The sequence below is a fragment of the Neopelma chrysocephalum genome, unplaced genomic scaffold (genome assembly GCF_003984885.1).
Source record: "Neopelma chrysocephalum unplaced genomic scaffold, ASM398488v2 Primary Assembly neopelma1_65, whole genome shotgun sequence".
Lineage (NCBI taxonomy): Eukaryota > Metazoa > Chordata > Aves > Passeriformes > Pipridae > Neopelma > Neopelma chrysocephalum.
Window position 1 is genome coordinate 2,712,495 of NW_020897722.1, and position 12,050 is coordinate 2,724,544.

Consider the following 12,050-nt stretch of genomic DNA (forward strand, 5'->3'; position numbering starts at 1 on the left):
CCAATAACGTTACAAGAAGGTTTGGCCTTTGCCCAATGGCGAACGGCAGTCGCGGTGTCCCCGCTGTCCATCAACCGGGGGCGGGGAAATGGGCGGGACTACCGTGGGGGCGGAGTCCTCGCTTGACAGTGATTGACACGTCTTTCAACCAATGATATTGCGGCGCGTCCGGACAGTGCCCAATGGAACGGAGGGAGGCGGGCCGCTCTGGTCATAGCGCGCTGCGATTGGTGGGCGCGGCTGTCAGTCAGGGCGCGGTGCGGGAGGGGGGGCACCGGGCCGCTGTTTGTTGTCATCCCAAGATGGAGTTTCTGCTGGGGAACCCTTTCAGCACCCCGGTGGGGCAGAGCCTCGGTACGGCGGCCAAGGGGGCTCCGCGGGGGCCGGGCGAGCCCGGGGAGCAAGAGGGGCCTTTGGAGGGTGCGGGGGTCCCCGGGCAGCGCGGGGGGCTGGGGGTCGATGAGGGGCTGTGGGGGCGGTGGGGGGCTGTGAGGGCCCATGGGGGGCTCTGGGGATCGGTGAGGGGCTGTGGGGGCTTGGGTGGGTTGGTGAGGGGTGGTGGGAGAGTCTGTGAAGAACCATGGGGGGCTCTGGGGGTCGGTGAGGGGCTGTGAGGGTTAGTGGGGGTGTTTGGGGGTTGTGGGGATCGCTGGGGGCTGATGGGGGTCTGGAGATGGTGAGGCGGCTGTGGGGCTGTCGGGAGGCTGTGGAGGTGTGGGAGGGTGTGTGGGGAGCAGGGTTTCCAGGGGTTGCAGGGTTGGTGGGGGCTCGGAGGTGGTGGAGGTTTTTGGGGTTGGGGGGTGCTGGAGGCCTCGGGGGGGCTGTGGGGTTAGTGAGGGTCGTGGGGGGCTCAGTGGGCAGCCAAAGGCTGGAGGGCAGGGGGGCCTTGGGCAGCCTGTTGTCCATGTGGAGGGAGCGACTCCACATCGAGACGGATGAAGGAAAGTTGTTTCATCCCCCAGCTCTTTCTCCTGCACTGTGAGTGCCTTGTTCCAGACCACCCTGTCGTTGATCCACCTTTTCCCAGAGCGCTGAAATCCCCCTGGACCTTCATGTGTGCAGGGGGGTGACGTGGTTCAGAGGCACAAACACGGGCTCAGTGTTCAGCCTGGAGCTTGAACTGTGGATTTGGTGACACTTTGGTGCCATTAGCAGGTGGTTCTGAGCCAGCTTTCACTGCCTGGCCAGTCAAGGCCTCCCTGGGCTGCTGGAGCTATTTCCTTCCTCCCACAGACACGTTCATTCATGGCAACCCAGGTTTCAGTCTGGGTTACCACGGAGGGGCCCCCGGGGAAAGCCTGAGCACCACTTGTGCAGTTTGATAACTCCGAGTCCTCACCTCGGCTGGGTGGACTCTCAGTTCCTCCTGCATTCCTCTCTTGGGCCCTGAAGAAATATAAGATCTCTGACATTGTGCTGGGAAGGAACAGGCTGGCTCAGGTTCCTGCAATACGGGGCTGTGCCGGGCGGTCCCCAAGCCAAGGTGAGGCTCAGTTTAGCAGCTGTTCTGGGAGGAAAGGCTAGGAGAATTGGGATTGTTCAGCCTGGAGAAGAGAAGGCATCAGGGTGACCTAATTGTGGCCTTCCAGTTGCCTGAAGGGAGCTGGAGAGGGACTTGGGACAAGGGCAAGGAGTGACAGGACAAGGGGGAATGGCTTCACACTGCCAGAAGGCAGGGTTAAATGCGATTTTGGGAAGGAATCCTTCCTTGTGAGGGTGGGGAGGCCCTGGCACAGGTTGCCCAGAGAAGCTGTGGCTGCCCCATCCCTGGAAGTGTCCAAGGCCAGGTTGGACAGGGCTTGGAACAGCCTGGGCTAGTGGAAGGTGTCTCTGCCCGTGGCAGGGAGTGGAACTGGATGGGCCTTTAAAGTCCCTTCCAACCCAAACCATTCTACGGTTCTATGAATGCTTTTGTGTTGGCATCCCCCTCCAGAGAAACCATGCTCTGTTTCCTTGATTTCTTAAGCAACAGGAATTCTAATGCCTTTTTTATGGGTCATAGAATATAATATTCAAAGCCAGGTTGGATGGGGCGTGGAGCAACCTGGTCTAGTGGAAGTTGTCCATGGCAGGTCTTTAAGGTCCCTTCCAACCCTAACCAATCTACAATTCTATAATGTATAGCTATGCATAGTGTAGCCTATAGCTTTTCTATGGTAATTTATGGAATGATGGAAGTCTTTGGAAAAATTTTGTCATGGAAAAGTCATTTTGCAGAGCAAACCTCTTTTATTATAGTCTCCTCACCCCCACGTGCAGGGGCAGCCCCTGGTGGAGGTAAAAGGCCCTTGAACTGGTGAGTCTCATGCTGTGCTTTGAGCAGGGCTGGACTCTTTGTCAGGATATATGGAGCATATGTATAACTTGCTGTTTGTCCTCAGCCATCTGGGGTGTTTATTTCTGCTGCTGAGGGAGAGAAGTGCCGAGAGTCAGAGGATAATAATGAGAACAGCACAAGTTAAAAATGATTTTAGAGTGAATTTGCTTTGTTGTGTTTGGCCATTGGACCACCCCTGCCAGGACAAGCTGCTCCTGGGCCAGGCCTCTGCCTCATCTCTTTACTGACAGCTTTTTTAAGCATCAGTCAGTGGTTTGAAGGGACTTAAGAATTGGTAGGGGGGAGGATGGGAGCAGTAAAATCTGCTATTTTAGCCTCTTTAACTCCGGAGTGCAAAGGTTTTCACAGCTCTCACATCCCTTTGCTCGCTGCCAACTTTGGGGCTTTGAACACTGAGCAGCTTCCATCAGATAAGGTCAGGTGTGCAGCTTCCCTTAATGCAAAATTCAGCTGCACTTTAAGAATGGGGTTTTTTCACTCCCAGGGGGAAGAGATAGCTGCAGATTTTATATTGGAAGCCAAATTTTTCTGCTTCTCCTATCGCTGCCAGTTATCCCTTTCTGAGACAGGAGTAAAACAAAAGCATGCCTTGTTCTCAGACACTGCTATTTGCCCAGTGCTTCCACAGTTTGTTTTGCCAGTGAGCTTGTGGAATGTAATTTTCACTTATGTTTCTCTTCATTCTTTAAAGGAAACTGAATAATTTTGTATTTCTGTTTAAACATATTGTGTTGAACACAGTTGTGATGTTTTCAAGCAAGGCCTAACACTCACCATAAGGGAGAAGTGCAGAAAATCCTGTAGGTCCATCGGCACACCAAGAATGTGTGTTCTCTGCCAGGAAGTAGCAGAGGTTCACGTGAAGATTTAATTAGGGCTCTACAATGTCTGCAGATAAATGCCAGGTCTGAAAGAACAAAGATGTCAGAGAAGGTTTGGGGAGAGCCTAGAGAGGTAATACAAGGGATTTTCTCTTTTCTGCTCTTTATCTGGATAATGTCTGAAGCCAGGCAGGCTTTTTATGTTAACTCTTTTTCTTAATGTGGGAAAGTAATGCTGGGATGAGCTCAGAGGATTTGTAATGGAGATGGATAGAGTCTCCTGCATCTAAAGTGCCAATTGAAATGGCAGCCAGGTTCCTCATGGCTGAAAGCTACCTGAATTTTGGGCTGGTTTATATGGTACCCTCTATTCAATTCCCAGTGGTGTCATGGCAGAAACTGTATAAGCCATTACCATGGCTGCTAATTACAAACCTCTCTTAATTTTGCTGTAATACTTTGATTGACCTGTGGACACTGAACTGTCCTTGTGTCTTCAGCAAGGTCTTCTCCTGAGCAGAGGGGGTAGAGTTTTGGTGGGATGTTGTGTGGAAGGCAGGCAGCTGTGCAAAAGAGATTCCTGAACGTACAAAATCATTTTCATTCCATATTACATTTTGGCTGGAGGTTGCTGAGAAGGGAGGTAATATATAAATATATAAACTACAAATCCCATTCAGAATTTGTAGTAGAATCCAAAACTTCCCAAAGGTTTTGTAAGGTGCTTTTCAGAAGATCCTCTTGGAGGCTGGTGAGAGTCCAGAGGGTGGAACTGGGTGCTGTGGCTTTGTAGGCTGCTGAGTATGTTGGGGTTGACAAGATCCTTTGTGGCACTGGGTGCTGGCCCTGTTCTGAACTCTTTATTTTTTTCCAATTAATACTGTAAATACTAGATCCTTAGAGGAAGTCTATTTTGAAAAATATCCTGACCAGTTGAGGAAGAGAAGAGCGGAAAGATGTGTAGGAAAGCAGCGCTGACAGAGTGCTCGCTGTGTGGAGAAGGGCTGGCCTGGGGAAAGAGCTGCAATTTACTGTAGTGGGAATTTGCCTTGAGATTCACCATCCTGCCATAAATTGCATTTTTATCTTTCTTTTGTTCAACGGAGCCATCTTTAAAGTGTCACCACTCTATTCAAGGTTATTAGAACAAATACCCTTCCTGCAGGTTAGCGAAAACATCTCCGATGATTAAAGCTGATTGAATTACAGGAATGTGGAGTGCTGGTGACTTTTTTTTTTTGGTCATTCTGCTTATTTGATATTGGCCATATGGCTTACAGATGAGAACACAGGAAAACCTGGTTTAGTGGTTTTGGTTTTTTACCCTGGAGACTTTGCAAAGGCTTCAGGAAAGTGTTTATTTGTTTGAATCCAAACCAAGCCCTGCTGCCGCCCCCTTGCCTGGCTCCCTCAGGTGAGGAGGGCTGAGCTGGGACAGTGAGGTGTGAAATGAGGTGGTGAACGGGGGCATCAAGGTCCCTTTTGGTTGGGCTGTGAGTGCTGCTGAAATCAGCTGTTCTCCCTGCAGCCCGAAATCTGCTTGACCCGGAGCCAAAGACCTCCGGGAGAGACATTCAGCACCTCAGTTAAGTGCACTGAGACCTGAAAGTTAATTTTTAACGATATAGTAGAAATTAAGTTGTTCTGTGTGACTGAAGGGGGGGTGGCTCGGGTGCTGCTGGTTTACATCCCTGGTCCCTGTTGATGAAGGGAGGTTTCAGTGCAGGGTGCTGGTCTGGGCACGTGCCTTGGAGTCTGTTTTCGGAGGAGGAACAGTGCAGTGATTTAATACAGAGTATTGTTTAAGGAGGCTACAAAAACAAGGTTTCAGCAAAAGATACAGAGGCGCTTTATTGAAGCAACAGTGAGGCAGACAGCTTTTCAATTGATTTTTATCAAAGCACTTGCAGTTTCCATTCAAGGCTGTTAAATTGATAATATATATGGTGGATAGTGTCTGTTTCCAGAGCTGCTGTTTTGTTCCCCCCCGTTTTTTTTTCTTTTTAATGGGAAAATGCTTCAGCTTGGGGGGTTTAAAACACCTTTTTATTTTCCTTACCATAAGAAGCACTTGAGCCCTTTCTTCACATATGAATCTTAGAATAAAAATGGTTCCTAAATAAATGAGTTGATGGCTACATGCAGGAACAGAGAAATGCATTAGAGGCAGCAGCCCATGGCAGTCCTGTGGGAGGCATTAATCCAGGCTTTCTTGTCCACATTTTCCCTAAGTTCCCTTCAGAGTAAACTTACTACTTTGCTGTGCTGTAAGTGGAACATTTTTTTAAAGACAAACCTTTTCCCAGTGCTAGAAGTCAGTGTTTAAAGTGCACACCATAATCTTAGGATCTGCTTCCAATAAAATTCCATTTTTGCAGCGTGCTGTTGGGCTCTGAATCATCTCTCTCTTCATTCATTGCATTATAATAAAAAGTCATTTGCATTTACCCATAACCACAGAAGGATTGTGCCCTGTTCTAAGGGAAGCTTTCCTCAGTACAAGGTGGCAGAAACTTTTCTTGCCGTGTCAAAAAGATGAGTTTTGTGTTTGCCAGCAGTGAAAAGGGCACAAGAAGTTCTCTCATCAGAGTTTAAGTACTTTTCTAGGTACTCCTGTAGCTGGTCAGTTGTTGGAAATCCAGCCCCCCACTGCTCATTCAGAATTGTGTTTGTCATGCAAAAAGAGAGTCTGATAAAGTGCTTTTAGTTTTATAAGATTATTTGGATCTGCTTTCACTTCACGACAATGGATTATGTTGTAAGGAAAATCTCCATGAAATATGAAAATGGATATCTTTGCTTTTAAAGGAGCAAATAAATACTGAGTCATGAATCTGGCAACTTGGAGAGAAACTACATACACGTGTGAAGCTGGGTAATTAGTATAATACCATTTAATACTGGGTTTCTAAGACTGGATTTATTTTGTAGGCACAAAAGCAGATTGTAGTTCATGAAGGTATTATAACATGTATTTTTGGGTAATGCAGTTTTATCTCTTTCAGCACGATACGCTTAAATGTGTATTCCATATGCTTCTAATATAAATCTATATGTGAGAGTGAGGGCAGCTCATTCCCAGTTTGTTTCTGCTCTGTTCATGGACTCAGCAGATTTTTTTTTTAAACTGCATATTTAAAATATGCTTGACTAAAACCCACAGAAAATCCCCACAAACCTTTCCAACTGATCCAATATTTCACCCAAAACAATGTTCACCAAAAAAAAAGTATTGTGTGTTTTCCTTACTTAAGAACACTTTTAAGTTAGTCAGACTTTCCTTTGTTTTCATAAGCTACACTGAGTTTTTAATTAACGATTCTTTGAAGGTGATGAAGCCATTTGGTGATATCCTCAGTGATAATGGTGAGTGGAGGGACAGCAGCAGCTCTGGCAGAAGTTTTGGTGGGATGATCCTTCCTGGGGAAGGTGCTGCGTGGCACCTGCAGGGCTGGGGCTCTTCAGGGCTGGCCCGGCAACCTCCTTCCTCATATGGTGTTTCATACTTGACTGAAAATCATTTCACCCTTTGAGTTTTGGTTTCAAAATCTGTGCAGTGTATAGTGGATAGGGAGCACAGGGAGAAAGGATGTTTGTGGGAGCCCTGAGAAGCGAGGAAGTGACCCGAAAGCCCAGCCTGGGTAAAGACAGTGATGAATCTGAACAGATCACCCAGAACTAGTTTTCCCACTTTCTTGTTTGCATCTGCCTGGAGAATTCCTAGTTTTCTATATAAAAGAAACTTGTTGCTGAGTATAAAAATCCTATCAAGAATAAATAAGCCTTGTTTTCCATATTTGCTTATTCTGCTGATGGTTCTCCCTCGTCTTTTCTGTTACCGTCAACTGCAAAGGGCTCATTTAAAGCTGAGGATTTTCCAGGACAAAAGATACTGGTCTAAAGGCTTTGCTAGAGCTGGATCTCTCCTCCCTTAAGAGCAGCTCCTTTGCTCCAGGTAAACATGTCTTTACACAGCCCATGGAGCCAGATCTTCCCATCTGTAGGTAACTCTTCCCATTGCTCAAGAAGGGGAGATGCAAATAAATCCAGCCAGACTATTACTGGCAGCACTGTCCTTAAACTGAAATATATGCTCTGTGATTGTCCCATACCTGCCAGAATTTTAAGGTGGGCTCCATAATGTAGTAACTCGTTTCAAAAACAAAAACTAGGGAGGAAAAAATATCCATGTATGTACATGCCCTGTCTGTGTCTGAGCAATTCCTGGCACGGCTGTGTGTGGACTATTTACTCATGGTGCTGTATGTCTCAGTTCACAGCATTTGGCAGCTCAGCGTAGTCTCCGAGAGCATCAGGAGACTCAAAAAAAAAAAAAGAGAGAGGATATTCAGAAGAAACCTGTTGAATAATTTGGTTAGTTTGTAAGCCTGCTTAGTCCTTGAGAGTAAGGCAGTCTGTTCCCCAGCTGGTCCTCGGAAACCTTCTGGGTTAAATTACTTTGGGAAGAAATTCTTTGTTCAAATTCAGATCAAAGAAAATGTACACAAAGTGAAGGCACAGATTGGTGTCATAAACTGTGTTTGAATCCCAAGAACTTTGCAGAGCATTGGTTTCTTGTTCTTAAGGCAAGAAAGACTTTGTTGCATCCCAAATGTGGTCAGGAATGTTGTTAACTTGGGCACGTTGCATCCTCTGTATTTTCATGGGATAAATCTACTGCAAGAAGTGTGACTGGCTTTGTGTTTGACCCAAATAACAAAAATGCATGTTTCTTGCCTAGCTGAGTAAATGCAGAAAAGTCCCTTTTTAAAATCTGGTATTTCCTGACTTTTTTTTTTTTTAACTTTTATTTTGTCTCAGTTATAGCTTTCTGCATTTATTTTCCTTTTGGAAGGAAGGGGGTGTCTTTCCTTGCCCATAAACACAAAGAGCTACCTTGAGCATATTAAATAAATTGCAAGCTTCAGCAGCTTTGCCAGCAAATTTTGGAAAGTTTTTATGATATTCTGGGCCTACAGGCTTGCAGTGTTTCACAGCTCCCAATCACTTTGTCTTCTGAGACTAATAAATATGTCTGTTTGTTCCAATCAGTTAACAGAGTGTTAAGGAATTTCACCAGTTAATTGCTTCCTAATTTAAGATCAGGAGAGAAAATATGCAAACTTCATTGGAATATTTCACTTGGAGTGAGTCTGGAAATCCATCTCCACACTGTGACCCAAGTTATTTCCTGGACGCTGTCTGGTATTTTCCTGAGCAGTTGTTACGGGATATAGGCATGATAATAAGATGATTGACAGTGGGAGGTAGAGGTTAAGCTGGATGCAGCATATATTTGGGGTTGGGGTACTCTTATTTCACATTTAAGCTGTTGTAGTAAATAGCTTGTTTTTTCATTATCTTTGAGCTGCCCTTTCTCTGGTGATTTTCGTTGTTTTAATTAGAAAGGTATTTTGCTGAAAAGAGCGATCTCAGACCTTTGTGAAATTTTCTGCTAGTACAAATAATGGTAAATCTGAAATCACTTATTAGACAAGAAGTTGTTATGGCAACTATAAGATGGTTGGCTAATCAGAGAGTGAGATCAGTTTTTATTTACAAGTGTAATGAGCAATTAAGTTTGAGCAGCTGTCAGACTTGGAAAGTGATTAAAGTTCAGCAAACAACCCAAATGGGTCAGTGTTCAGTTCTGATGGTTTTCTGACTCTGCAGCTTGATCATCTGTGGGTTTTACCTACTATAATTAAAACTGCCTTTAAAATCCCCATCCGTGCCAATGACTTGGCATAGCCAGTGAGTAATGAAAATTCCCTTTTCCAGCCGGGTTCTTTAACAGGTATTGACCTGGAGTCTTGCTGTGGGTAATGAGGTATTTCACGTGTAGCATTCCTTAAAGCAAAGCTCAGTTTGGATGCTGGTTTGCAGAATCATCTCCTGGCTGTCGGTGATCACCAGGAGGGAGCTGAAACGGTGCAGCCTCGCTCAGGGCTTGGAGCACCTCTAAAGGCTCTCTTTCATTAAAGGCATCATTATGCTGTTCTTGGTTGCTTAGGAAGCTGCTGCTGGGCTCATAGGAAGGACGTGCACAGTGTGCATGAACATCAAACCCCAAAGAAGGGGAGAAAGTCTTGATTCACCCAGAAACGTACGGGAATGCCCAGGAGAGCCGGAGCTGGTGAAGCTCAGTTGTTGGGCTGGTCACCAGTGACAGGGCAGGCTGCTGGTACTCATGGCCTTCCCAAGTAGGAGCTGGTTCTCTGCAGATTCCAGAAGATTGGATGTGTTCACACTGGGAAAGTTACCTTCCCATCCATACTCTGCACCAGATCAGCCTATTTCATTGCTGGGGTTTGCTTCCCTGCTGCACGTGTTAAATAAGCCAAACTGTTTGTAAGCCTTACTCAAAATCTGTGTTTTAGTTAGAATTTTAACTGTCCAAGGACCAAGGGAGCTATTTTCCAAAAGTATGCTGCAGTCCCCTGATACATTTACATTTTTATTAATTTTGCCACACTAACAGTGTGATGTAATGGAGGTGATTGCAGTGGAACGTGAAATGGATTGGGACAGCTCCTGACCTGAAGAATTTATGAAGTCGTGTGACTAGATAACACAAGTTGCTGAATGGGGACTTAAGGGAAAATTAATATGACAGTCTCAGAAATAGGCATTTGCATACTTGACCTAAACTTCTGGTATTTACATTTTCTATTTATCAGTCTTTTCCAGGCTTATCTACAGCAGTGGCACATGAGAAACAGGGCTGTAGAAATGGAGCAGAATTTTTAGCAGGGTTATTAGAGACCAAGAAATCCGCATTTCTCAGCCTCCAAGATGGGATTGCACACATGTACGTTGTTATTACTGTTGCCTGATTTGCTCTCGGGTTTCCTGAGAAGATTGTTTGGGAGCGTTTATCCGCTAAGCTTCTGCCGGCATAGCAAGCCTGGCTTCTTGGAATGGGCAGCTGGCAATGGAGCCCTTCAGTGACCGCAGCGTTGGCAAAAGGAATTCCTGTTACCCAGTGGAAGAGGAGCCAGCTCTCCCCTCTTCCCGTGGTGAAAACACTTAGTGTATTCCAGACGCTGATCTTCAAGCCGTGGAGATCCTGAAGAATTGGAAGGGGGTTGGAGCTGGCTGCCTCTTGAATAGGCCTGCTGTGGTCCTGTAGAGCAGTGTGAGGGAAGGCTGGAAAACTGAAAAGCAAACTGGAGCTTTCACACTAGAAAACGTGAGCTGTGAGCCCTCGAAAGCTGCCGACTCCTCTGTCTAGTTCACTCTGCCTGTGGGATAATTGTGGTTTTCCAGGACGCAGCTTCGTAGTTGTAGATATGTAGGAGAGCTGGGGGTGGGAACGTGGAATAGTTACTTTAAGAGTTGTTTCATTTCATTCATAACACGTTTTAATTACCACATATGAACGTTTGCTTAAAAATCTGCTGTAGCAAAGGAGTAAACTTGTTCTTGTAACTGCTTCCTTGTAGGAATGGGAGATTTTGCCTATTTTTTCCCCCTCACTAAATAGTGTTTCAAGTTTATTTTAAGCATGTGAAAATGTGGGCAATTGACTCATAACTTGTAAAAAATAATACAAATAATACTAATGTAGGAGCCTGATGATTCTCTGCTTTATAGTTTGTTTGCAGCAAACAACATGTTACAAGTGAGCAGGTGGGAGGGGGAGTTTTAAATATATGGGGATGGATTTTTAGAGTTTGCAGCTGACGTGGATTAAAAATTCTTAGAACATTTCATCCATGAAAGGCAATTAGTTTTGTTTTATGAATATGAAAAGCACGTAGCTTGTAAGTACTGGAGTGAAGTCCCAAGTGAGTTATTAGAACTTGCTTTACTCATGTAGTACAAAATTAGCCATCAAGAGCTGATAGATTTCAAATATAGCTCACTGACACACTGATCATCCATAACTTTTCATAAAGACATTTTTTTGGGCTCACCTGTAATTACTGGATGCTGTTGAAATCCTGAATGGGGCAGGTAGTCACAGATCAGGACACCTCCTTGCTCTTGATGGTGATTACAGCATATTGTGCAGCTGAGATATTGAATTGTGATACCTCTCTGCCCTCTTTCACAACTTTCAGCTGCTCCTTTCTCTCAGATTCGTAAGTTAAGGCTGATAAAATGAATGGAGTCTGCTTTTTTTTCTTTTTATTTTTGGCATTAGGATAAATTAATGTATTAGATGGGTTTTTTTGGAATATCTGGGTTCTTTGTGTGACTTGTCTCAGTGGTGAGAAAAGCTTCTCAGCTACTATCAGGTGTTTTGAAAATTACTATTTTTCAGCTTTTTTGCCTGGTTTCTTTGTCTGGATTTTTTTTTTGCGGTGAGGGAGAGCCAAAGACTCAGCTATTAAGAAATTTGGTATTTCCAGTGTTGATCAACCGACGTTACTCATCCAGTACGTCAGTGTTTTAACACCTGAGATTCTCAGTTAAGGAACTGGTAGCCCCAGTTAAGGAACAAGGTCATCCGAATTCCATGGAGAAATTAAAACAGTAGAAAAACTCTTTGGCAAGTGGCGAGCTAAAATCCAAGTTCTGCCTGTGGAAATGACTAAATGTCGAGTTGTTACAGAGCACTGGCTGCTGTACAGTGGCCAAAGGAGGAGGAGATTTGGGTGACCATCCCAATTCACTGACCTGTTTAAACAGTGCCGTGCTGATAAATTCTCCCACACGGAGTCACACGGACACTTCGCAGCAGTGGAATTTAGAAAAGGCAAATCCGAGGGAGACCGTTTTGTCACCCGGGAGGCTTTAATTTATGGTTTTGTGCCTCTCATCCAGAGAAGAAAGATGGACACTCAGAGTGGGATGATATTAAACTGCTGGAAGTGCCGCCTAATAGATCACAGATGTTTGTCAAGCAGCAAATCATCATCCCCCCCGACAGAGCAGGACGAGGG

At 45.2% G+C, this 12,050-nt stretch overlaps 1 protein-coding gene across 5 annotated transcripts in view; it reads left to right on the forward strand.

The window, feature by feature from the left end:
• Positions 1-4: 4 nt before the first annotated feature.
• TOM1L2 (target of myb1 like 2 membrane trafficking protein) overlaps positions 5-12,050 on the forward strand; it is a 57,625-nt gene continuing 45,579 nt past the window's right edge. For 3 of the 5 annotated variants that reach the window (XM_027683823.1, XM_027683825.1, XM_027683826.1), the window contains exon 1: positions 225-354. In XM_027683823.1, the coding sequence (XP_027539624.1) occupies positions 303-354 (52 nt within the window). In that variant the 5' untranslated portion in view covers positions 225-302. The other 2 variants (XM_027683824.1, XM_027683827.1) reach the window with 2 other exon arrangements.